The sequence below is a fragment of the Sinohyriopsis cumingii genome, chromosome 2 (genome assembly GCF_028554795.1).
Source record: "Sinohyriopsis cumingii isolate HCF-2022 chromosome 2, ASM2855479v2, whole genome shotgun sequence".
Lineage (NCBI taxonomy): Eukaryota > Metazoa > Mollusca > Bivalvia > Unionida > Unionidae > Sinohyriopsis > Sinohyriopsis cumingii.
This window is the reverse complement of record NC_142962.1, coordinates 111,086,664-111,113,759: the sequence shown is the minus strand read 5'-3', so window position 1 is coordinate 111,113,759 and position 27,096 is coordinate 111,086,664. Positions and strand designations below refer to the sequence as shown.

Below are 27,096 nucleotides of genomic sequence, written 5' to 3'. Positions count from 1 at the left end.
ATATGATGTAAAAATTTAAAATGGATGGATTTGTGGATGGATGGATGGATGCATGTATGTATGTGTGTGATGCATGTATGTATATATGTATGTATTTAGTTGTTGTTGGGTTTTGACGCCATTTTTCAGCACAGGATTGGATCAACATGTCGGTAAGTATAAATGATGGAGGAATGTATGTATGTGTGTCTGTATGCATGAATGTATGTATGTATGTATGCATGTATGTATGTATGTATGTATGTATGTATGTATGTATGTATGTATGTATGTATGCATGTATGTATGTATGTATGTATGTATGTATGCATGCATTTGTTGTATGGTTTTAACGCCGCTTTTCAGCACAGGATTGAATTTATATTGCGGTCAGTATAAGTGGTGGAATAAGGACATGGGAAAACCCCGAAAAGAACCAGCGATCCGCGAGAAACAACTGGCAATTTTTCTCACGTACCCACCTTGGTCTAGCCAGAAACTCGAACCCACGCAGACAGAGATGAGATGGCAATAATTCGTAACGGTGAGAGTTTTAGACCACTCGGTCTCTAGGAGCCCATTGTATGTATGTATGTAGGTAGGTACGTACGTACGTATGTATGTATGTATGTATTTATGTATGTATGTATTTATGTATTATTACGCTTTTTTTCAGAACGTATACCAATTCACAAATTACTTTAAATGGTGATAATTCGGAAATAAGTAGTGACCTGATATCACATTTTTTTGTAAATAATGCATCGGAATAGTGAAGACATACCGTGTTTGATGTGGTCAGTTAAATAGAGGAGCATTTTTTCAAAGGGGATCACACTTTTTCCAGATCAATTTATAGTATTTTGCCTGAATATAATATATGTTTTAGACGTCCGTCCTGTTGACTTGCTGATAATAACTAGATTATCTTTCTCAATTATGGCATGATTATTTCGAATGCACGTTAAAGGTTACATCTTTTTGCGAGAATTTCGTTGATATTTACCAAAGAAAAGAGATAAAAAAAGTGTCCGATCAGTTTACAGTTTTCATGTTTGTTTCTAATTACGAAGCTATTATCAGTAGGATAATGTCAATATGCTTCAAATTTTACTTGGTCAATGGACTTGTCACTTTTGCTCCTTGATAGAGCTTCGACCGCTCCCCAACCACGATTTACAGCACATCTTATGGTGTTAATATTGTGTTAGTACGTGTACCATGATACATGAATGTATGCAAGTGATTGAGGGACACATGGCAGACTGGTCACCAGATGATTTGTCCTTGTTAATTATTATTATTATTATCATTATTATTATTATTATTATTATTATTATTTGTATTATTATTATTAGTAGTAGTAGTAGTAGTAGTAGTAGTTTTTATAATATTATGATTATTATTATCATTAGTAGTAGTAGTGGCAGTAGTAGTAGTAGTACTAGTAGTGGTAGTAATAGTATTGGCTGCAGTAGTAGTAGTAATATTAGTAGTAATACTAGTAGTAGTAGTAGTAATATAATAAACGATACATGTTTAGTAGTAATCGCGTATTAGGCATATATTCCTTCTCAGATGTTAATCAATAGATTTATCCGAACTTCGATGAGGCCATGGTATATTCATGGACGTATTTAACCTTGCATTTGAAAGTAATTTAAATATACTGTATCAGTAAAAGAGTCCTTACAGAAAGTTACCTTAGAATATAAGCAATGAAGTTTTAATAATAATTCAGACATGTAGTGAGGCCTGTCGAACAAACGCAATATATTTGAAAGGAATGAATTCCCACACTAAGCGACTAAGCAAAACAGTCTGTTGATTTAGACTTTTGTGTTTGCAATAGTTGATGAACAAAAGCTATACATGTCTCTCAATAACCCATTTCAAATGCCACAATGACAATGTATACAGGTGTAAGGCCTGGTCTGTATTTATTTCAATCGTTTAGCTCGATTATTGGCAAAGTTCGTATGAAAATTATTGTGACATTAAATGGAGTAAATATCTATATAAAATATTTGAACATGTTTCAAATGTTTATGATTATCTAAAACTGTTTATGAATGTCTTTTTAACAAATTTGAATGTCTAAATTGATTGTGATAATTTTCGTGCAATGACTTTATGATTGCTCTAGTACTGCTTTTGATTCAGTGTACGTGTATCCGTGAAGAGAAGAAACTCAAAAAGAAATCGGAAAATTAATATTGCCCAACAACAGCTGTACCACATGCAAGAAACTTTACAAAGGGACCTTGTATATGCGTTGTATAGATAGTAATTTAATTTAGAACTTTTCACGTATAACCTTTAGAGCATATATATATATATATATATATATATATATATATATATATATATATATATATATATATATATATATATATATATATATATATATATATATATATATATATATATATATTACGTGGAGACTAGCTATGATATAATGCTGTTATCATCTTGTGATAATTGTTTCTTGTGGATGTAATATGCAGATATTTGTTTCTGGAATGCAAAACATATTAATGTTGAACCATGAAATATTGACCGTCTAATTGCATTTTCGATTTGAATTTAAATGGAATTGTGTACCTTAAAAGCAGAGCATGTTTTCGTACGTTCTACCTTTAAATGCATGAGATCTATAATTATCAGACAATATTATCATACTAATATTAACCAATAATTGTCCTGCAAGCGGTCTTAATTTAGAAATAATAAGCATAACAATGTCAGTTTAGAACATAATTAAAGGTTATAATTCGACAACAACTTTAAGTCTGATTATATAGCTGGATATAACATATGACAACCAAGCACAAAATACGACACTATCTTGCTCTTTTGCATGTAACACATGCATCAACAGCGCGATTTGCCGTTTGATACAGCATTAGCAGTCCAGCAGGCATAACTTTCTCTCACGCTAAGGTCTTCGCATCTCGTCTCGAGGTCACAATGCCTGCAAAGTTACATTTGTATACAGATCCACGACACTAAGTGTCAATGGAGTTGCCTACACTGGTGACAGCAATGCTTTACCGTTCACGATATCTGATTTTAGTATAAGCACATTCGGCACCCCTCGATTTGATAATCAGGCGGTGATTGTTCAGGACGACCTCGACGGGATCAATGCTATCCGCTCTGCTTATGTTGGCTGTGTTCTGTTATGTTATAGTTGATGTTATTATGCGTCAATAATATATTAGTGGCAACGAGTGATTTTCGTTTGTACCTAAGTTGGATGTAATCGATTCAGTACGATCAACACTTGTTATCACTGACATTCAGAAGCTGCAACGAACTGAATACAGCTCCTGTTTGCGTTTGTTGGATGTAACACACGAGTTCATCAGGGGAGGTAAACCAAACGAATCAAAATACTCGTAGTTGCTGGCACGTGGTCTGTTGACGATGGCGACCCAGCGAATGTGCATGTCCATGGTAATAATTTTGTAGGTTAATCAATCAGCTTTCGTCGGATGTGATGAGTTTAGGAAGTTGATCCTTAGAAAATACATCTCTGAAATTTCCAACACTGGGTACTAATGATTATTGTATGTCCATGTTAGACAGGGGTGTTGTCGTTTTAGGAAACTTTGTTTTCCGCGTTGAAGCTCCCTTTTCCACTTCTGGAGAGTCCATTAGCAGAAATTTTGCATTTTCACGTGTAGTTCAGTGTATTTATGGCATTAACTTTGTGGCAATCCTTGCTAAGAGGGGTTCGATGAATCCTTCTTTTTTAACTTCTGAAACGCTGACAGGTTCAGAACGATATCTCGGTGTGCAGCGACAAGTTTGACGACCGACGTGGCATGCCGATGCGTTTACATCACTCAGTCCATACCTGTCAGTGCTGACGCCTGAAGCTAACCGATACAGGTGTATTTTTTCTACTGCAGTGGCAGTGTTAAACATGGTGATACGTAAGTTGTTATATTAAATGATAATATTATTTGCTTTTCGATGGTTGGCTTAGCCAGGGCGTGCGGTGAGGTTGACACGTTTTTGGACTGATGGCGAGCAGAGCTGGTGCCATATATTTCAGTGCCCATTACCGCCTTTCGGTTAGCTCTTTCAATTGCAGTGGTCACTGCGGTAAGCCCATAGGTCGAAGTGGTGTAATAAAGGAAGTGAATAGCTTGGACATCGCGCTGGTGATGGATCCGCCTTCGCGATGGGAAGTTCGTGTCTTTTTTCTGCGTTGAAGCATTCTCTATAACAATGATGTATTGTATTAGTTGCTGAGACAAGTCCACACATACTTAATATACCATAGAGCGCAAATCGTCCACCGGATCTCGATGCTGACGGAAGAATCTTTTGAGACGGTCAGAATATTGGATATATATAAGTTGAAAAATCGGATACGTCTTAGCTAAATCGGCCAACGAGACCCGTGTGTCTGTGTCCATGTCTCGGTACTTCTACGTGGCTTCCATCATCAGCATGTTCATGCGAGAATAATTTCGGGTTTCCTTGGTGAATCTGCATTTGAGCTCTCTCTCTCTCGCTCTGGATATTGACTGAAAGTGATGAGAACGTCAACGCCAGACGACCAAGATTGTCGAACACTTGCTTGTTTCTTGTTTGTTGTTTCGTCGTGCTGCCAGCTGAAACACCACGAACACGCACCCGGACAGCTGGCTGCCTAGATTTGTGGCGTCTCTCGAGGACGCATTCACCTGAACATCAAGAAACGTTTGCACTTAAATATATTGCTGCTCAAAGGAAAGTATATTAGTAAAATCTGGAGAATGTCGATTCCACTTCGAGCATCTGAGCCGGCGATGGAGTGATTTTGGGCATCCGCAGCGACAACCACGTCAAGGTGAATTATTAGTCATCAGTTGAACTTGCCTTGTGCATGTATTAGGCTATGGAATCTCTTTCAAGCATCAGCTGTTCATGTATCTCGGCATGCAGATCTGATGACTCGTATTGGTAAGGGCACATCTACTTGTGAATTCCATGTTCCCACGTTGTAACCAGAATTATGATCAAAAGCAAAATTGACTTTGGAATTTCCTTCATTGACCACAGAAACATCACCAACAGCAGCCTGTGGAAACATGTCCGCGCTAGCAGCGAATTTAGTAATCACAGCCTCTTCAGAAGCGTTATCTCTGAACAACCACATTTTGGTGACATGCGTTCGCATTTAGTCATCGCTGAACATAATCAAATCCATGTTCGTGCTAGCTTGGGGTAAGTAGCCATTGACTTTTTCCACGGACTGATTGCTCAGTTAGTATTGCTGCTGACTTGAACAACGACGTGGCCTGTTCATTGGCTGAATGATTTCCACCGGCCTAAGTTTGAATTTTCATCTGATTACCAGATTGGACATATGGAGAGGAAAGTACATATCTTCGTCACGCGTCTGTATTTTTCAATGCGTGCTCACGTTAAGGTTGGTGATGATCATGATCGCTTTATGCTGAATCCATGGCGGTGATGCCGTGTACGAAAACCGATTGTTGTTCTCGGTGAAGTTAAAGATGTCTCATACTTTGACGCAGATCAACCCGTTCGCGTAAGACGACTGATGGTCTAATTCCAACCGGGGATTATACTGAAGCGTGGAAGTCACCAAACGCGACAAAAACAACGGCGTCGTATCGTCGAGAGCCATTATTTATGTAAGTTGGTTCCTACAAAAGATGGAACAACTTTGTTGCTTTAGATCAGGTCCTCGCATATAATATGGCAACAGTCTGTCGTCATAGACTTGTTCTCCAGAAGATGACTGAGGATATCCACTATCCCGTTATCGATTCCACACCCATATGCCCAGCTTATTTAGATGCGATCAGCAATTTTAACCGTGAGACGATCACATCTTATTTTTTTACGAGCGAATACTTCCTCCGATTTCACTTCCTTTAGTTTCAGGTTCCTCCTATTCATTTGGTCCTCTAAGCCATGATTACCGCCTTCTGGCTTCTAGTTATTCCTGACTGTTGTTGATATTGCTATAGATTTTTGTGCCAGCAAAAAACACCGAGAGGCTATTGAAGAACGATTTTTTTTCAGCACACCGGACCTGGGTACGAGGACGTTGACACGATCATGGAAGGGATGGCGGAGGTACTTCTCACGATGAAGTATGAGCTACGCGTAAACCGCCATTTTTAGAGAGTGTTTTGATCCTCAAGAATATTTAAAGGATCTATTCCACATGCATTGGTACTATCACAGTGGAAAGATCGATGCAGACCTTCTCGCGGTGTCCTATCATTATCTTGAAAGTATCACTCTGAATCTAGTTGAGCTGGAAATTCCACATGCAGCATCAGAACTACATGAGGTATCAACATTATATTTAACCACCTATCCTGCAGTGGAAGATGGCATACAACAATATCGTGAGCATACAACTCGGCCTAGCAAAATATGAGCAAATATACTGCCCTAACTGATGTATATTTCACAGCACTGGTGGTAGCCATGATATACTATGAAAACGATAACCTCAAGGCGAACACAAGCGCTCTTGCCAGTTATGACCTTTTTAGGTATCACCATAAACTCCATCTAGTAGTGGATGCGCTTAGCACAATTGCTTCGCCTCTGAAAACTATCACTCTTCAGGAGCCCCATGAGACAACTGAAGACCTGGTAAAGATTATTCAGATCACTAAATGAAATACAGATCTAGATGTAAGTGCTGAGGGAACGGCATGTGCTCGCTAGACGATTTAGAGCTGGAAAATAAATGACCTTCCTAGACGAGCACATGACGAATCTCGAGTCTACATTTAAGCAATGTACTGGTATAATAAAATGAATTTCATCATTAGCTTTAATGAGATCGAAAACAATTTCTCAGCGAAGCAATTTCGCGAGTCGTATTACCGCTATTACCATCAACAAGTCTGCGTGTTCAGGCATTAGTACCGACGATATAAACGCATAGTGAGATTTATATCGATGACACCGCTTGGCGTGACTTTCACATGATTCACCTCCATTGTGTCCAGAACCAGACTTGCCTTACAAACACATCGAGCCACGGCCAGAGGAAAAACAAAACAGTTCCAAGCAGGCATGCCGTCGTATCATATAATGTTCATTAAAATCCTATAGTATCTACGTGGAGCTCCCTTTGACATCTCATTGTTGATTCGTGAGATGAACCGTCGATGAGGTCATTGTGGATGAGTGCTGGTTAACATCATTGAGCCGGTTCAATAAAGCCTGCGATACAAAAAGTAGATCCCGGAATTATCATATGTAGTAATATAGAATAATAAAAAAAATGCCTGGCTACGTTGTTGATGACGACCATGTCTTTGTCACTGACCTGATCCTGCATCAACCCTAGGACGTCAATGAAGCTATCGCTACGGTGATTCGAGGTCGGCTTCCTGTGACGCTTGAGGTGACGCTGACGAGAACGAAGAAATTGTGCTTCGCACAATACTCTCTCTCTCTCTCTAGCATGCCTTGTTGTACCTTTCCCTGCTGCCCTGGTGTAACCATGCACACATGATTGATCCACGCAGAGGCATTCAATCATATCCACACACGAGATTAAAATTTGCTTGGCAAGAAAAACAAGCAATTAAATAGGTGGTTGAAGGAATTAAAAGACAAATAATTATTCATATTGTCTAATCTTTCATCATTCAAAATCATGTATGCATAAACACGCCTAACGGTGTTTAAAAGAGATATAGATAATTATATAGGAACGGGACTATGATAATACCTTGATAAAATTGACAATAATGGAATCTCAGAACAGCTATTATGCTATAACATCCTCTTACAACATAAGAATTGGAATGGAAAGGGTTCATCTCATATCTAACACCCATCAATTAATGCGACAGTATGGTATTCTCTACTATAGTGAACATTCGTTAGACATGTTTCTAATATATATTGCATTTGACAAATAAATAGGTAATGCGGATTTCTCTTTCTTCCCTTTTAGGTAAACTTATCTCTGACCAAAATGACAATAAAACGCGTTTTGATGGCCTTCTTGCTCCTCTATTTTGCGACGTTAGATGTAAATGAATGGCAGCAGTGGGAAGACTTCACATCAATGCAGCCAACAACGGTAAGCTGGTTTTATTGATCGAATATTTCAGCAGCAAATATCGTTGAAACTATCGGTGGCCATTAGTGAACTGTACTTCGAAATTTGTAATTTTGTGAAAAGGCCGTACTGGTATCCTCTATCCAGAACTAAGGCTAGTTCATAAATTTCACATAACTTCAGAGGTAATAGTTATGCACACTCGAAGGTATATAATGCAGTGTATTTACATTCCAAATTAGGCATGTGTATTTACATTAATTTATAATTGTGTCCCTAGCATGTTCTATATGTAAATAAGTTTTTGATATGCAGGTGAATACTTAAAACCTTAGCGAGAGAGAGAGAGGGAGATACAAAGTGAGATCGAATGGAATGATAGTAAATCATCATGGAACAATGGTAACTTAGCTGGTCTAGCGTCGAACTCGTTATGTCAGCATAGCGGGCGTGATACCCGACAAGCCCAGCTTAGGGTCGTCAATCAACTTATTGTAGCCTTGGGAACTACCACTATCTTCCATGTCCACCATATTATGCGGTGTGATGTTTGATGTGATTTTGATTTTTACCGTAGCGTTAACAATTTTTCAGTCATATCGCTACGATGTCTGCAGTGTGGCAGATTATAGTGATGTCTAACACTGGGGCATCATGCCGCAGACATGTAGTGTAATGTCCAACCCAGTCACATTATCTTGACACCAGGCCGACCAGTCATAACACTAACCTCATAATGCTGAACGCCAAGCGAGGCAGCTGTTAGTACCATTTTTGTAAGTCTTTGGTATGACTCGACCGGGGATCGAACCCACGACCTCCCGAATCCGAGGCGGTTGCTCTAATCACTAGGCCACTATTATGCACATGATTTGAAGAAAAAAAAAACAACAAGCAACCACTACAAAAAATTACATCGAACGTATACATTAAGGAACAATAATACATCAAAATAGTATGATTCAAGAAAGCAAACCTAAATTATTAGTACATATATATAAGTCAATTAAATTTACATTTGGACTAATTTAAATTTACATAGAATAATGAAGTGCAGAATTTGCATTCGTCTCAAGAACGACTACTTCTTGAAAACATTAATGCGGTCCCTTTTGCATCGGCGCTTTTGGTGAAAATAAACAAGAAATATTAAACATTTTAAACTTTACAAACGTATGACCATATGACTGACAATGTAAACCGAATAGTTAACAATTGAATAACTATAACACTTTAGACACATGATAAGGACATAGCCCCTTTTGTTTCTTTAATAAAATGTTCACTACAAGTACAACTGCAGTGCTCTGTATTTATGCTGCACTAAAACTATTACTATTATTTGTGTGCAGTAAAATCTCGTGTCGTTTGGTACGCAATAACAAAATGACTAAATTTTAAAAAAGTTACAAAGACTGGTTTTAAACAAATCATGGATACCCATTATATGAAGGAGCTGCTTGCGTTTTAATATTAAGAATGATAATGCAGGATAGAGATCTAAAATCAGTCGCCCTTGTATACAATAGCCTTTTCAGTTGGCTTGTTGTTCACATAAACAGACACTTAGACAAAATTTCCGGAATACGTTATTTCCTTAATGTATGTGATCAGCTTCAAGTGGCTGACAGTTGCATGATTTTAATATACTTATTACATCCCTGAAAACTGTGTTGCTTCAAGAGGTATCAGATAATCGTATCAGTTAATTGAACGGTACAGATTGATATAGCAGAGCGCTAGGTTGAAAGAATATTCAGCTGAAAAATACGCTAGCATATTACACAAGTTAGATCAATATCATTTTCCTGCAAAATAATGATGGAAGGTAGATGGATCACCAAGCGAAATTTAGAAATACTTGATGTGCATACATATGTGGAAAGGTGACAACGAAGAAAGGGAAATTGTACATGGAATACGTTGAACAAAGTGTCCAAGGAAATAAGATATCTCTGTATGCTAAGTACGGGGAAAATAAAATCACGTTAAATGGAAAAGATAGCAGTAATTGTAAACCAGTTGAGAACCAGACTAAAGATATCAACAGTTGTAGAATTAGCATCACAGTATAAGATGGAGACGCTCAGATATTCACACATAAGGATGTGTGTTGATCACTATAGATCAGGGGCAAAATTTGAACAAACACAAATCATTACAGATAAATAGCTAAAAGGCGAGCACGAAGAACGGCATATGGCAAGTGCACCTAAACAATGTCATAGCTTTGTAATAAATGATATAAATTAATAAATACACCAAGCTGACGTAACAAAATATGAAGCGGATTCGAACTACATAAAAAGGTAGTAAGAAATCAAGTACATTGTAAAATAAGAAAACTTGTTTTTGTCAATTTGATCAAAGGTATAAAATAAATCGTAACTGCTATTCTGTATATATTGTACACCAAAAGTGTCGAGATTCAGAATACCAGTTTGATCTCATAATTATACGAATAAACCCAACTTTCTTATAATAGTGATACCTTTCTAAATGACCATCTCTAATGTTAAATAAAACTCATCGAAAGAGGTCGTAAGGGCATCGCTGGCTCAGTTAGCGTCCAAACATATTAAGGTTACCGTAGGATCAGCCTTTGTGTGATAATGAGGAAGTGGCTCTGTTAAGCTTTAGCTCAGCATTAAAATGTTACTTTCGTTGCTTTTCCGCAAAACACCATAAACACCATCACGGTAAGAGTGTACATACCATAAGAAAACCATCATGGTAAGTGTACAAACACCATAGAAAAATCATCACGGTAAGAGTACAACACACCACAAGACAACCATCACGGTAAAAGTGCAAACACCATAATAAAATCATCACGGTAAGAGTACAAAGCACCACAAGTCAACCATCACGGTAAGACTGCAAACACCGTAAGAAAATCATCACGGCAAGTGTACACAACACAATAAGAAAACCATCACGGTAAGAGTACAAAACACCAAAAGAACACAATCACTGCAAGTGTACACAATACCATAAGAAAACCATGACGGTAAGAGTACAAAACATCAACAGAACATCATCACGGTAAGAAAACCATCACGGTAAGTGTACACAGCACCATAAGAAAACTATCACGGTAAGAGTGCAAAACACCAAAAGAACGCCATCACGGAAAGAGTACTAAACACCATATGAAACCCAGAACGATAAGAGTACAAAATACCATAGAAAAACCATCAAGGTAAGAGTAAAAAGCACCACAAGAAAACCATCACGGTAAGTGTGCAAACACCATAAGAAAATCATCACGGTAAGAGTATAAACACCATATAAAAACCATTACGTTAAGAGTTCAAAACACCACAAGACAACCGTCACGGTAAGAATGCAAACACCATAAGAAAACCATCACGGTCAGTGTACACAACACCATAAGATTACCATCACGGTAAGAGTACAAAACATCAAACGAACACCATCACGGGAAGAGTACAAAGCAACAAAATAACACAATCACGGTAAGATTACTAAACACCATAGGAATCCCAGAAAGATAAGAGTACAAAATAGCATAGAGAAAACCATCACGGTAAGAGTACAAAACACCAAAAGAACACAATCATGTTAAGTGTACACAACACCATAAGAAAAGCATCACGGTAAGATTACAAAACACCACAAGAAAACCATCACGGTAAGGGTACAAAACAGCACAATAAAACCGTCACCGTAAGAGTGCACACACCATAAGAAAACCATCACTGTAAGTCTACACAGCACCATAACAAAACCATCACGGTAAGAATAGAAAACACCACAAGGAAACCATCACAGTAAGAGTGCACACACCATAAGAAAACCGTCATGGTAAGTCTACACAACACCTCAATAAAACCATCACGGTAAGAGTACAAAACACCAAAAGAACACAATCACGATAAGAGTACAAAACACCAAAAGAACACAATCACGGTAAGTGTACACAATACCATAAGAAAAGCATCACGGTAAGGGTACAAAACACCACAATAAAACCGTCACCGTAAGAGTGCACACACCGTAAGAAAACCATCACCTTAAGTCTACACAAGACCATAATAAAGCCATCACGGTAAGAATAGAAAACACCACAATGCAACCATCACCGTAAGAGTGCACACACCATATGAAAACCGTCACGGTAAGTCTACACAACACCTTAATAAAACCATCACGGTAAGAGTACAAAGCACCAAAAGAACACAATCAAGGTAAGTGTACACAATACCATAAGAAAACCATCACGGTAAGAGTACAAAACACCGCAAGAAAACCATCACGGTAAGAGTACAAAACACCACAAGAAAACCGTCACCGTAAGAGTGCACACACCGTAAGAAAACCATCACGGTAAGTCTTCACAACACCATACTAAATCCATCACGGTAAGAATAGAAAACACCACAGTGAAACCATCACCGCAAGAGTGCACACACGATAAGAAAACCATCATGGTAGGTCTACACGACACCATAATAAAAACATCACGGTAAGAGTACAAAACACCAAAAGAACACAATCACGGTAAGTGTACACAATACCATAAGAAAAGCATCACGGTAAGAGTACAAAACACCACAAGAAAACCATCACGGTAAGGATACAAAACACCACAATGAAACCGTCACCGTAAGAGTGCACACACCGTAAGAAAACCATCACCGTAAGTCTACACAACACCATAATAAAACCATCACGGTAAGAATAGAAAACACCACAAGGAAACCATCACCGTAAGAGTGTACACACCATAAGAAAACCATCACGGTAAGTGTACACAACACCATAATAAAATCGTCACGGTAAGAGTACAAAAACACCAAAATAACACAACCACGGTAAGAGCAGGAAACACCAAAAGAACACCATCACGGTAAGTGTACACGATACCAGTAGTCATATGCATTACACACCAGACGTTAACATTTAATGAATGTGTTCTGACATACATCTCATAAAAAAACATGTTAACACGAACACACATAGGAGTATCTTGGCTGACCCTGATTTAACATGGGTCTGCGTGTCATCAGCGCGTTAGTTGCACAGAGCTACATCCCCTTGGTTTGAAATAAAACAAAGCAAAACAATACAGGATAAACATGCTGAGCGATTGACGTATCAGCATTGTTTAATTACAATCTAGACTTCTTTTCCGGGATTAATTCCTCTAATAATAAATATAATAGTGTCTCATATAAATATATATATATATATATATATATATATATATATATATATATATATATATATATATATATATAGATTTGTGTCAATACTTGTTTGGTTATGAAAAGTTGGTGCTGGAGAGATAGTCCTAGGACCGTAATAATTAGCATATTACTAGGAGCGAACGTCACAGAGTGTAGTGTTAGTGAGTTTTCATGATGTCATGGTTTACCTTTGGTGAGTTCATGTCAGAGTCACACGAGTAGTCGCCATTAAAATATAATTGCCTAGATTGATTGTGTTACTCCAGGTTCAGGATTTATTATTAGAGAGTGGTAAATTATGAAATAAAATAAAAGGAAAGGGACTGTTCCATCGTCAGCAGGCATCGTTTATTGTTGTTATAGGGGAAATATGGTATTTATTTACAGGCGGAATGTGACTTAAAATCATGATTTAACTGGCTTAATTCAAATTGTTCTCTGTATTAGGTAGTTGATTTGTATAGTCTCACGGCGTACAATACTGACGGTACTTTACAGAATGTTAATGGGGAGAAACCATGCTGTTGCTTGTTTGGTAAGCCATCGTGAAGTTGTGAGATTAGTGGTAATGTATAAATTAAAGCAAACTTATGTATATTTTAGACGCGTTGGTATTTCCAGTTTACAACAGTAGTTCTACAGAGGACATTGGAATCAGGGAAATGTTATGGCTGCTAGCGGAATTCATGTCAGGGTTTGACATCGCTTTGTCAAGAAACCCCTCTAGCTTGTTACAATGTATTAGTTGCTTTTAACTCCTGAAGTTGTGAATTTTATTTTCGCTTTGCAATGACAGTCGCCATGTGTATTACTCTTACTTGTAAGTACATAATCTATTTATGACTTTGTTTCGATTCTTACAATTATAATACAATTAAAAATACTGCATTCTATCGCTTTTTAATTGGCAAATCCTATTTGACATACGGAAGCAATCACATCATGTATCAAGTATTTAATAAACTCCAGAAGATGACAGTAGGCTAAAAAAATTATTGCATTAAGGTGAATTTTTGGAGTCTGCAAAATACTTATGATGTAAAAAGATGATGTTTCAGAGAATAGGATATTTATTAGATACAGAGAGATATGCTCGAGCTATTATTATCACCATTATTATTATTATTAACTTTTAGCAGCGGGCAAACGGATTCCACGGTAGAAGTCATTCCACAGAGTGTGGGCGCGATCCACATCATAGAGATGGCCCATCCATAATGCGTAAGCGTGCACTGTGTTAATTAAATGATTCAAATTTTAAAGTTTTGGTATTTTTGACGGTGCAATATTTGCTCACAGTTGTAGAAACTACATAACGTGACTTCTTGCATTGACATATACTCGAAAGTGACCGTGTGTTGTTATATTTGTATACCCAGTATGTTCGTAGTAAATATCAAATCGTCATTATTGATGAAGTGTGGAAATGTAAATATTCAGAGGCAATGTGTTTTACTTACAATGTATTTACATGAACTTAAATAGGCGATACATCTTACGTTTTACGCATAATATATCCCATCATTGGGGCAGTTGAGCTAATGAACGGTAATTATAATGTTGCATAAACACTAATCAAGCGTTGCATTTGCCATATACATTGGGCTTAACGTAAAACGCCAGTGGCAACAATTATGATGTTATGTAATGGGTCTGCTCTTTTCGTTCGGTTATGATAATTTCTGAAATACACAATATAACAAGACATATTTGCTTCTTTATTTTTTCCCATTCACTTCTTTTCTTATCATCTCTCCCAGAACGTACTTCTCGAAGCGTAAATCCGCCAATATTTTTTTATCTTCGGATATCGTCATTCGTTGCTCTTACCACCATTCTAATGATAATGAAACATTCATGCCATTAAGAACTTATTATAAATAAACCTTATATGTGTGAATAAATTGAATGTGTATTGAATGTACTTGCACCTATGATAGCTAGTAAGATATGGTATGCATTTATGTTATCGTTTGAGGAGGCATTGCAGCAAAACAAGTGCGTAAAAATAAAATTTTAAACACAACAAACACAGAAAAAACAGGAAGAAAATTTAGCAAAATTAAAAGAAGTTCAGGCAAGATATCTCAGCAATTTCATACTTTACAAGATGGTGCTTTGTTCAGTTATGTCGGATGTTATTACTGGCACTAAACGCAAATGATAAACGAAATAAAACGCAGCATGCGTCATGACGGTAAATATGACATGTATTCATGCATATATCAATGTACTTTTCTGCTTTGGATCCTACGCTGTGTCGAATAGACCACGCATAGGGAAATAATTCACACTTACCCAAACAGTTATCTACAATGTAGTGATTTATTGATATTTTTCTGTACTTTCGGTAACTAGTTACATTGTTTCGTATATGACAATGTATAACTAGATAAATTAGTTGTTTGTCATTGTACAGTGTAGTCATTAGCAAATACATGTAGTGCTTTAGATAGCAAGATACAAGGAGGCAGTATAGTGTGCCACGTTGTGTACAGAAAGGGACATTATTATACCAATATCTTAGAGTTATTAAAGTTTTCATTGAAATCATACTTAGCATATCAAGAAAATGGTGAGAGATTTAAAATCAAATTTTATTAATTAATACAGTATTAAATACGGTAATACCAATTGTCTAAACAGTTCTATGTTTATATGTAGTATATGTATTCTTTTAATTTTAATATTTCATTTTACGGTGAGTTAGTTAATGGCATTTTAAGTTAATATCCTATGATAGCACGATTGCACTCTAAGATGCGTTGATTCATTCATAAATTTCCAAATTTGGTGAGTAATGTTAATACGAGTAAACATCACGTGATCCGGCAAAATCATAAGTGCATTCGAAAAGACCAGAGTGGCCTATTTTATGATTATTCGGTGCATGGAAAGCTGAGTTGCTTACTGATAAAGTTATTTCGAATCATCCAGTTGATTCGTGCTAAGACTCTTATCGAATTATCTCTATTGAATATTAGCATTCTATAAAAATGTATTGTTATGGAGTATTATACACTCTCACTAAAACTGTTAGTCTTGGAAATGTCGTATTGAAAGGATTGATTCATTTATTTAATTTAATCATTCGTTTCAAGTATAGGGCTCTAACATTTGTTTAAAGACCATTTGGATATATGACAGCGGTAAATACTTTGGATATATAAGTAAATGTATTTCAATAATAGTTCGATTTATAGCATTAACGGGATTATTATGAAATAATTTAAAGACAATTGGTGATTATTCTGTATTACTGATACACCATTAAAATAACACTATGATTGGAATACATTTTGATCTAATGCCTTTGAATTTAAGACTTTAGGAAGTCATTCACCATGCTGTAATTTAGTTTTAACACATTCGCTTTGTATTTTAGGGAAATAAAGTATATTTGGCAATTACACAAAACATATTTTCTTTGCCACACACATGATTATTTATACCTATCAGAGTCATTTCATGTCCTTACAAACTCCATATTGATTTACACTGCATTAATATATGTGGACAAAATTATATTGAATTTTTGATATAATAAACTATACTTTCACACAAAATTTTCAAATTGGTGGATGAAACTTAACTGAATGAAATAAGACATCATTATTACTATAAATGTATCAATTTACGCACAATCAAGTACCATCCGGAAACACCTGTTCTGAATTGTGAATTACCAATGGTCATTAAACACATATATACTACAAATTAATTCGACTAATAACACAATGAAGACACAATAGGAAACTTTGATTTCTCACTTGCATCGCTTTTCTTGTTGCACATTTGCATGATTCACGAGTAAGATTGTTTGCACCAAATACTTTACGCCGTGCAGTATAAAACACGACAAAGCACATAAAACAAAAAACCATGATCCCTATATCAAATAAATAAACACGTATACCAAACATATCCAGAGAATTGTCCGTGTTAATAAATTAACAAGTATATTTTACGAAACTAATCGATGTTGTCATGTCACGTGAATATGACAGGTTAAAAAATATAGTTCAACACCCGTTTCCCCTTAATTATAGGCTACTGCATTTGTATGAGAAACTAAGAACGAGCTTTTCGGAGTAATGCCTTGATAGTGAAGTACTGCTTCGGAAAAAAACGAGTTTATGCTATAATCCAGGTTAGATTGTACAGACTTTGGAACGCCAAACAGTGTAGAAAAATTAATTAATGCCTTGGAATATAGTTTTAGTCTTAATATTCCTTAAATAAATTGATACTGGAAACCTTGTTGACGCACACATAGCGGGCAACGTGTATTGGTTGCCCGATTTGGTCTTCGGTATTCTGCCATTATTCCACGAAATGATTCGTCAAACGCATGATTGGTGAAAATGAGTTTTAAGTATTTTTTGGTTAGATGTTCCATACATTTGACAAGTGTGACATGATCTATACTAATCAGAAACATCACTCTTAATTTTCGCCATTACAAATGTTGTGAGATCTTGTGCTACGCGTTACATACAATGAAATGTCCAGCCAAGTGAGTTTCATGGGCTAAGCTAAGAAGTTCCTGTCTATAAGATACCACAGTTTGAAAGCTAGATGACCACTCATCATCAGCGGGTACATCCGTTGGTCTCCAATTCCTAATAAGGCCCCTATGTTTCACAAACATATTAAATTGGTACCTCTGTGGACTCAGCTTTGCTAATAGCCCTCTATAAAAAAAACTGGAGATATCATGATATTTTAGGTGTTCGACGACAAGAGAGTGTCGTGTGTCATCCTGATTAGAAATAAGAGAATGAATTGTTAAAAGAACATGACAATGATCAACATAGTTTGACTGATCATTAAATGAACCAAACGTGACCTAATCAAAATTCTAACCAATGTGTCAGCTAAATGAATTGTTTCCTGATCAACTTCATTCTCAAGAACTCCTTTTTACCACAGGTATAGTAACTGCATAAGAAGGTTATAAAGCAGGGATTTCATTTTCAAAAGGAATAATCTTTTGATCCAAAGTATGTGTATCAGTTACAAGTGAACTAACCACAAATGATATAAAGCTAAGTCAGTCCATAGCAATAAATGAACAATTTTAATCGGTACAGAATTCAGAGCGCCAACAGTCAATGGTCGTGAAGCTAGGTCTGAACAGGAATAAAACAACATTCTACTCGCTAAAGAATAACACTTACAGAAGATGAAGAATTCTCAGACACTGGCCAAGTACCTCACAATACAAAAATCTGAGAATCTCCTGTGTCCCTTAATATTATAATAGTGATGGAATTGGTGGAATAACCAAGTAGTGATATACTAAATGTTCTCATGAATTGTTCATAATTCTCAATAATAATCAGACTGGTATTTTATGACCCCACATATGTAATGTTTCAAATATAAGACCATGACCTTGACATATGAGTAACAAGAGCATTTGGAGCAGCTCTGTCTTTGTTATCTTACCTATTTTGTAACTTCTAGAAGTCATAAATAACGTGCCCCGTTTTAGTGCAATAAGTGCACGTAGGAACAGGTTAAGTATTTCTAATCAGTCTTGTTAGATGTTGGATTCTTGTTATTTGTAGCAACTTAAATTTGTAACTACTCGATTGAGACTGATTTTTGGTTTCCTGCTAACCATTTGCAGAGAATATTTCTTATTGACAAAAGAAAATTGTGAGCAAATGAATACTCGTTCGCTGCATGAATAACCTCATCTAACGTATATATTTGTGTTCATTTATTGACCTCGCTATTGATGCAGCTTTTCAATTGTTTCAGCTGCACACCACCGGATAAATAGTTGTTTTTTTCCTTAGCTACCTCGACATGTATTTCTTTTTATACAAATCCCAAACCTGTGTCGATATACCTCAGGTACCAAATCATAACTATTCAAGATACATTGCTTGACAAAATCGTTATCAGTACTTGCTTCTACCGGCATAGAATTATATACATTGCGAGCCTTGTGAATAAGTATGATATGTAATAATAAAGTCCCATGCTCTCTTGGCATTATTGAACTCTCTACCTAATTTTTCCAAAATACAAACATACTGGTATACATCTTCTTTAAAGGGAGGTAGCAATCTAATAGTATTTGTAACAGAGAAGGTTGAACTTTTATGAGCTGAATACATTATATCAGCAATTTATATTTATTTTAATTTTACTTGCATTTCCATCTAGATCTCGTCTTTTAGTTATTGAAATTTCATTTAGATATCTTCATTTTGCAATTTGATCCCATCTATTCCTTCTTCTGTAGTTGTGTGTCTCTCTCTCACATTAATTTTCCTACATTTGTTTTTTCTTTCTGTTTCCTTTATTTTCACTTATAGTACCTTTTCCTTTTTTTAAATTATAATTTCATCTCCATTTCTTACTTTTATATTTGTCCATATCATTCCTTATTTTTTAAGTTAAAGCTTCGTTTCTTTTTTGTATTTTAATTTCAAATCAGTTTCATGACTTGCAAAGTATAGCCAGACTTGGACTTACCAATCAAACGCAAGGCACCTTTATCACAATTATTCTTTTCTTCCAAAAACTGAAGCAAGATATTTCTTACCTTTTTGTATTAATATAAATTGCCTTGCCTCTGAACGATCATATTGAAAGGCGACTTGACACAATTCCTCGTTTTTGAAGGACTCTAACCTGTCTTTGCCAGGATTTAAAATAGCGTTATCCACATTAGTTGACTTTGTGAAAGTTTTTTGGTTTCGCTTTATAAAATCAAACGATTAGAAACTAAGATAATTACGAAATAAAATGAATTTCAAAACAAGTGTAATTTCTCTAAATTTTGTGTCCCGGACAGGTCCTTGCTTTATGTTACGACTCTATGATTATAAACACTAGTAACAAAAATAAAGCAAAATCAACAAGTTATGTAAAATACAAGTCCTAAAAGAATACGAAGTCTCTTTGAAATTTCAATACCGTAAATGTACTGGTCCTCCAAGAACCGTGACAATGTCAAGATGGCATTTTTAAAAATTCTTCCGAATATTTATTATCAGTTCCAGAATAATAGTATAGTCAATATAATGGTTACTTTCTGTTTCCAAACCGTCTAAAGAAATGTTTTCCTCTAGTGAAACACCTAAGTTCAACGAAAATACGGTTGCAGACTTACATCAGGAGCACAGTAAGTGTGAATGTATCCAAAAATCGGAATGAAACTAACTGCTTAATTTTATCGCTATATCCATCGCATATTGGGAGTGTAATCGCCAAAGACCAGATGGAACAACACACTATTGATTGACGACAAGCTAAGTATATTCACATAACTTTGTGCAAACAGTGGGAATCCACATAATTATTGCTCAAGCTTTCATATTCCATCAGACTCTGAGAAACTACGCCATAGGCGCCATATGAAGACTTATTATTTAGATTATTATTGCTATTTGTCAACATATATGTTAACACCTAGCTATAGATCCTATTCAATTTGTGTTCTTAATAGAGCCGAATTAAATATACAGTTATTACAAAAATTATATTTACAAGCATGAATAAAAATTACGAAAAATAAGAAAAATCTTGTACCAGGAGTTACAAAAATATAGACACGCATAAAATCGGGCTTCAATATGCTTTCTATATCCGATTGTTATGTAACCCAGATAACACAGATCAGTCTGAACCATTCCATTTACGAAACGTTACTAAGTGTTTTCATAGTTAACCGTTTAAATGATTACAATGACATTTTCAACGCTGTGTCTCTCACGTTTGCTGTAGAATTTGTGAATATCACGTTCCTTCGTTTGTTTGTTTGAAAGTTTCATTTGTGACTCTTTAAACTAGTCCACGCAGTTGACTTTTTCATCTTTACTTCCCAACCAAAGAACCAGCGTCTTAAGTTCATCCATCAACACATCTAACAAACTAAAACATATAGCGTTACAAAGCGTGGTTTGTTTACAAAGTAGTACAGAATATACTTTATTATTTTAGACACACGTGTCGTGCAATATGAAGCAGTACAATAAAGCAAAATTATTACACGACTCAGACGTTACAGGAGACAAAAAAAAATGATAATATACTAATTAACTAGTAATACCTACAATTTAACAAATCTATCAACTGGTACGTACATACAAATAACACATACGCTAGTTTTATTTAACAGCATATGAATTAAACTCTAGCTATAATTGAATCCCTGTTTAACATATATTGCAGACCCAGACTTGAACACAGACACCATTATCGTGTTAGCAGGAACTATTGCTGTAGTGATCATTATGTTTCTTCTCAAAGGTATATCTGCGTTTATGTAGTTCATTATCGCTCATACTGGTTAGAAATACTTTTCCAAATTTGAACCTTTCCTTATATCGGAAGGAAATTAATCATGGATGGAGAGACATAAAATAGAACGTGCCCACACAAAGGGCATTATCAACATTTGCACTGTTTTGTTATACATACATAGAGATTATGAAAGAAAACAGCTTTTAATGATTTATGGTGATTTTTTAAAAATAAAATTCGAAAAAAAAGAAATCTCTCTTGTAATACGTATTCTCTTTAAAGTATGACATTTTTCTGTCATCTCTAATTACTATTTCCTGTTTAATTTATCATTAATATTTTAGTCATTCAAGATGATACATGTGTTCATTTTTAAACAGACAGGATATTTCAAACGTCAGTTTTAGTTCTCGGCAAGTATAAATCATTGCAAACCCTCGATGGTAAAGCTGTCGCTTTTCCATCTGTCACATGCACTTGGATTAAATCTGAAAACACATTTGCAAAATGGAGATAACAGGTAGTCCGGATCAACCTTTATTTGAGGACCAACATCAAATAATTATTCTTTCTCTCTTGCAATTTCTGTCCAGTTTCAAGTTTCATTTCCTAAGAAGATAAATACTATTACTAAACTTATGATAAATGGGGCACATACTGGGTACACAAGGATTGTTCATCAAGGATTGTCAATGTCCTAGACTCGGATTAAGACAAACATGTTTACCTCCATGGATAAAGGTCGTTATATTTACTTATATTCACAGAGAAATATTAGCTGTTATTGTGTTGTTTTCACAAAAATGTCCCTGGTCATGTACACAGTGGCCTGACTTTGTACACGATTGAGTAAGAATTAAAATATATACAATATATAATCATTACGAACAGCCTATATATAAACCGAACTTAAATATACATAAAAAAATGTAAGCTTCACAAAGGCGAGCATTCTCGTTGAAGTGTTAGGTCAAGAGAATATTGTAGGAATAATAAAGCTTTATATTTTGCTGTGAACGCCCCACTATCTACAACATGATGGGTTGTGCTTGCAACCAAAAATGATACATTGTGTTAAGGGGTATTTGATTTGTTGCCGTTGATGCAATGCTTGTATACTTACAGAATGGAAGACAAAACCTGTATTACCGCATGTTGACAATCGTCATGGTATTGGGACACCTACTAAAAAAGAGGAAAGAACAATTTATAAAGGAACAAGTATTTTATGCTTTGTTTCCTATTTTGTTATATACATACATACATATATATATATATATATATATATATATATATATATATATATATATATATATATATATATATATATATATATATGCAGAGAGAGATAAATATATAGATAGATAGATATATATAGATAGATATATAAATAAATATATATATAGATAGATATATATAGATAAATAGATATACAGATAGATATATAGATAGCTAGAAAATAGATATATATATATATATATATATATATATATATATATATATATATATATATATATATATATATATATATATATATATATATATATATATATATATATATATAGATAGATAGATAGATAGATAGATAGATAGATAGATAGATATATAGATAGATACAGGAATTTAGAAAGCCACTAGCGTCACTCCCCACACAAGCTGAAATTATTTTTGGGCAAGCTCAGATTTGTAAGGTACTAGTCCGCTGGGAAGTCAAAATAATTTAAAGAAGTGTGCATGATATAAGACAATTATTGACCGTCTGTTTCATTAACTCGTGCGATTAATCTCGCTGACAAATTGTCCTGTTCAGCACCTGACTCTTTATGTTTTGTCTTTACCATTAATCTCGCCACAATGCAATCATATATCAACACGTTTATTTAGCATGTAGATGTAGAACATTATTCTGCATACAAAGCTACAGTTTCTTTCATACACTGCACATGTCAGTTACATTTTGGAGTCTATATCAACCTCGCAATTTCTCACGCAGAAGATGTGGTAATAAGAATATGTACTATTTACATCATGATTTGCCAAATAAAAAATAAATGTATATAGTTCATGTAATCGGTTACACTGTAATCTTAATATGTGTAAGTATTAGGGATTCGCAGAGTTTTAGGTTGTAAGGTAGCCCTGGCAATCGTCATATATGTTCACAGATCGTTTTCATAGATGTGTCGCCCTTTTATGGCGAATGGTCGGTAATTTCGAGGAGCAATTGGACTAATAATTGCAAACAATGAAACTCTTGAGATTTCTGTGACGTGTATGATTTTATAAATAAATGAGATTCATCTCTAACGATCAGTTACAAGGAGGATTTCGTTCAAAGAAAGCATGATTAAGGTAGGAACATGTAGCACCCATTTCAGGCGTTTTTGAAATGTTGTTTACGTAATAACTGCAGGAGACATTTTACACAATGCTTTGGAAACACTTGAATGGAAGAATGTGTTCTCAAAATATTGTCAAAGTCGGATTCTTAAATATTCTGATGAATATAGCTCTCTCTCTCTCTCTTTTATAATTATATGTATTTCCAAAATATGTTATCTGTATCCCGTTATATATCTATATGTCTATCTATCTATCTATCCATCTATATATCTATCTATCTATCTATCTATCTATCTATCTATCTATCTATCTATCTATCTATCTATCTATCTATCTATCTATCTATCTATCTATCTATCTATCTATCTATATATATATATATATATATATATATATATATATATATATATATATATATATATATACATTTACAGGTTTGCTTTTTGTCTTCCATCTATGAATGTATTTTAACTCCTTATAATCTAAGAGTCTCTATACGGATGTTATTTAAATATATATCTGAAATAATATTACTATCTGCACATGACTGTTAGGTGCCAACATGAATACCAAGGAATCAAAGAGTTTATATGTCCTTAAGATATATTTCGTATTGTTCTAATAATATTGGGATATTGTGTTTGTGGCAAGCACAACTTTCCTGTGGGTAAGTTCAATTTTTCAGGCAGATTGACTGTCTAAGCTGACTTAAAAAACGTGTAACTCTTTTGTATTATTATAAACACACACACTCACACACACACAGACACACACACACACACACACACACACACACACACACACACACACACATATATATATATATATATATATCACCACACCAAGGCGAACGTGGTGAGGTAGATTTTATGTCAATACGGTGTTGTAGCACTAATGAGGCTGCACATTTTATCGCCACCGCAAGACTAAATACACCATGATTTATTCAGCTTGCAACCAATAATGTTTATTTGGTAGCATCGGTTTAATGTTTGTATGTTTACAGCATGGAAAACAAAACCTCTATTATCACATGTTAACAATCGTCATGGTAACATGACACCTACTGAAAAAGAAGAAATGGAAATGACAATTCCTAAAGGTACAATTATATTCTTCTTTTTCTTCATTGGTTATTATCATGTAAGCATAGTAAATATCACAAACAATACAGATATATTATAGTACAATTTGCTAAAGGATGATCCAGTCAGAAACGGTACCACAATGTGGTTGTTATAACTAATGTGAATTGACATTATTATTATTATTATTATTATTATTATTATTATTATTATTATTATTATTATTAATAGTTGTTGCATAAATTATAGCATACCTTTACAGTTTTCTAGATGGCGATTACTTCTTGGACACATTGTTATATATATATATATATATATATATATATATATATATATATATATATATATATATATATATATATAATTTATTTTGTGTGTTTAACCTATGTCCACTACTGAGGGTAACGTTTATGCCTGCCTAAAATGTGTCACGTTTTGTCTACGTGACTATTTGTTATGATCTTTATATGTAAACAAAATATGTAGTAAACGTTAAGTTCAAAGTCATAGCTTTTGTGAAGAATTAGATGAATTTGTTATTAGTTCGTTTCAGAGGATGCAATTGCAGCGTAAGTTAAATGAGAACGTATATGTATGCAATAGGTAAACAATTATTAGCTCCTATTTAATGAACTTTCTATGGAATCACTTATATGTGGGTTCGGAAATACATTGATAGAACTTATTTATTCAAATTATTCATACGAATCATAGCGCGACAATTTGCTCTTTTGCCTAAAGAGTTACTTTGGGATTACTGACGACTCATTCAAATTGTTTCTCAATTATATCATCGTGGAACTTCCGGATATTCAAGATTGACTTGTGATATACCATTTATAGTTATTTGGATTTTATTCAAGGTACTCTTAGTGTCTTATTTAAGTTTCATTTTGGAACTTAGAGAAATAAATTGAATTGCTTGTGCATGTTTCTGCGTTAACGCGTTCTTTGTATTCTAATAATTTCAAGCTTGAGAGATACTTTGAATTTTTTTTATAGATATATTGCCCAGGAAATTGAAACCAATGCTAAGTTGATAGAAAATTGTTCTTCATTTAAAACATGCCATATTTGTAAACAAAACTAAACAAATCAGTCGGCAAACTATATGAACCAAACGAGACTATGTATAATCTACTACGAAAATGACAAAAGTGAAATATAATTAATTTGCAAATAAGCATACATTTCACCTGCTCAGTTGTTTTGCATAACCTTGGTTATTATGTAATTTAATTATGTTCATACAAGGTGTAGTGAACAATTGCAAGGTAAAACTAAAGCCAATAGACAATATTATATCTAGCATCAATGCCACTCACACATCTTATCAATGTGTACAATTAATTCGATCCCGCTTTCGAGCACCAAAACAACTACAGTAAATATCCTTATCCGACGTTGTCAGTATAAGCTACGCAGTCTGTTTATAAGATAATATGACCAACTTATTTCCTGTTTTCAAAAATATAGCATGGTAAGATTTTTCAAAGCGTTTTGATTATTTGAAGCTTTCGTTTAAATGTGGTGCAACTTATTTCCTTTAAAATAATTCTGTAACGTTTCTGGATCTACAAGGAAGATAATTAATCATATGATTGAAGCTGTATGTTATACTATGAATATTTTGAATATCTTGTATCCACGATAGACTGCCTATTATATTCCAGTTCCCGTTGAGTTCACACCCGAGAGGTTGGGCAACACATTTCTTATGATACATAATGTAAAAAACTTCCACCAGCAGATATCAACTGATCAAAACTTAGAGGCAGGTAAGAGTCGATGACATTTTGGTCAATTGATTTGTGTGTATGCATTATGCATATTTGTTTAAATATACGCATGCATGTTTCCACGTAAGTGCAGATCGATTTATTTTGTATGTGACTCAATTTCCCTACGTTGTATTTGCATGTTTCAGACAAATATTCATTGCTTCATTGATTGTCGATCGTACAGTTTCATGATGTTCGTATTATGTAATTTCTGCAAATAATGTATCGTACTTTACTATTTATCGTCGACCATCTTTACCATGATTGAACGGTACCATTGTTGTTAAAGAATAGCTAACCAGTATCAATTTGGACCTCATATCACTTTGCTTTGGAAAGCTTTTATTATATGTGTATTGAGTATA

General features: G+C 34.8%; 2 protein-coding genes across 2 annotated transcripts in view; both read left to right on the top strand.

Annotated features, from left to right (window-relative positions):
- Positions 1 to 5,128: 5,128 nt before the first annotated feature.
- On the top strand, positions 5,129 to 24,567 carry LOC149805611 (uncharacterized). Its single transcript, XM_089934462.1, has 5 exons — positions 5,129 to 8,065; positions 14,394 to 14,478; positions 21,451 to 21,528; positions 22,648 to 22,743; positions 24,551 to 24,567. Exons 1-5 carry the CDS (start codon positions 7,958 to 7,960, stop codon positions 24,565 to 24,567), a joined length of 384 nt encoding a protein of 127 aa, XP_089790588.1. The 5' UTR covers positions 5,129 to 7,957.
- Positions 24,568 to 24,769: 202 nt separating this feature from the next.
- The window catches only part of LOC149805610 (uncharacterized), a 28,034-nt gene continuing 25,707 nt past the window's right edge, over positions 24,770 to 27,096 (top strand). The window contains exons 1-2 of the mRNA XM_089950244.1: positions 24,770 to 24,967; positions 26,624 to 26,728. Coding sequence (XP_089806370.1) covers positions 24,862 to 24,967; positions 26,624 to 26,728 — 211 coding nt within the window. The 5' untranslated portion in view covers positions 24,770 to 24,861. The remainder of the gene's footprint in view (positions 24,968 to 26,623; positions 26,729 to 27,096) is intronic.

Coding starts and splice junctions, on each gene's coding strand:
- LOC149805611 (XM_089934462.1), top strand. CDS start 7,958: ATGACAATAAAACGCGTTTTGATGGCCTTCTTGCTCCTCTATTTTGCG. Junction 14,479..21,450: donor AGATGGCCCATCCATAATGC/GTAAGCGTGCAC, acceptor CATATATTGCAG/ACCCAGACTTGAACACAGAC. Junction 21,529..22,647: donor CATTATGTTTCTTCTCAAAG/GTATATCTGCGT, acceptor GTATACTTACAG/AATGGAAGACAAAACCTGTA.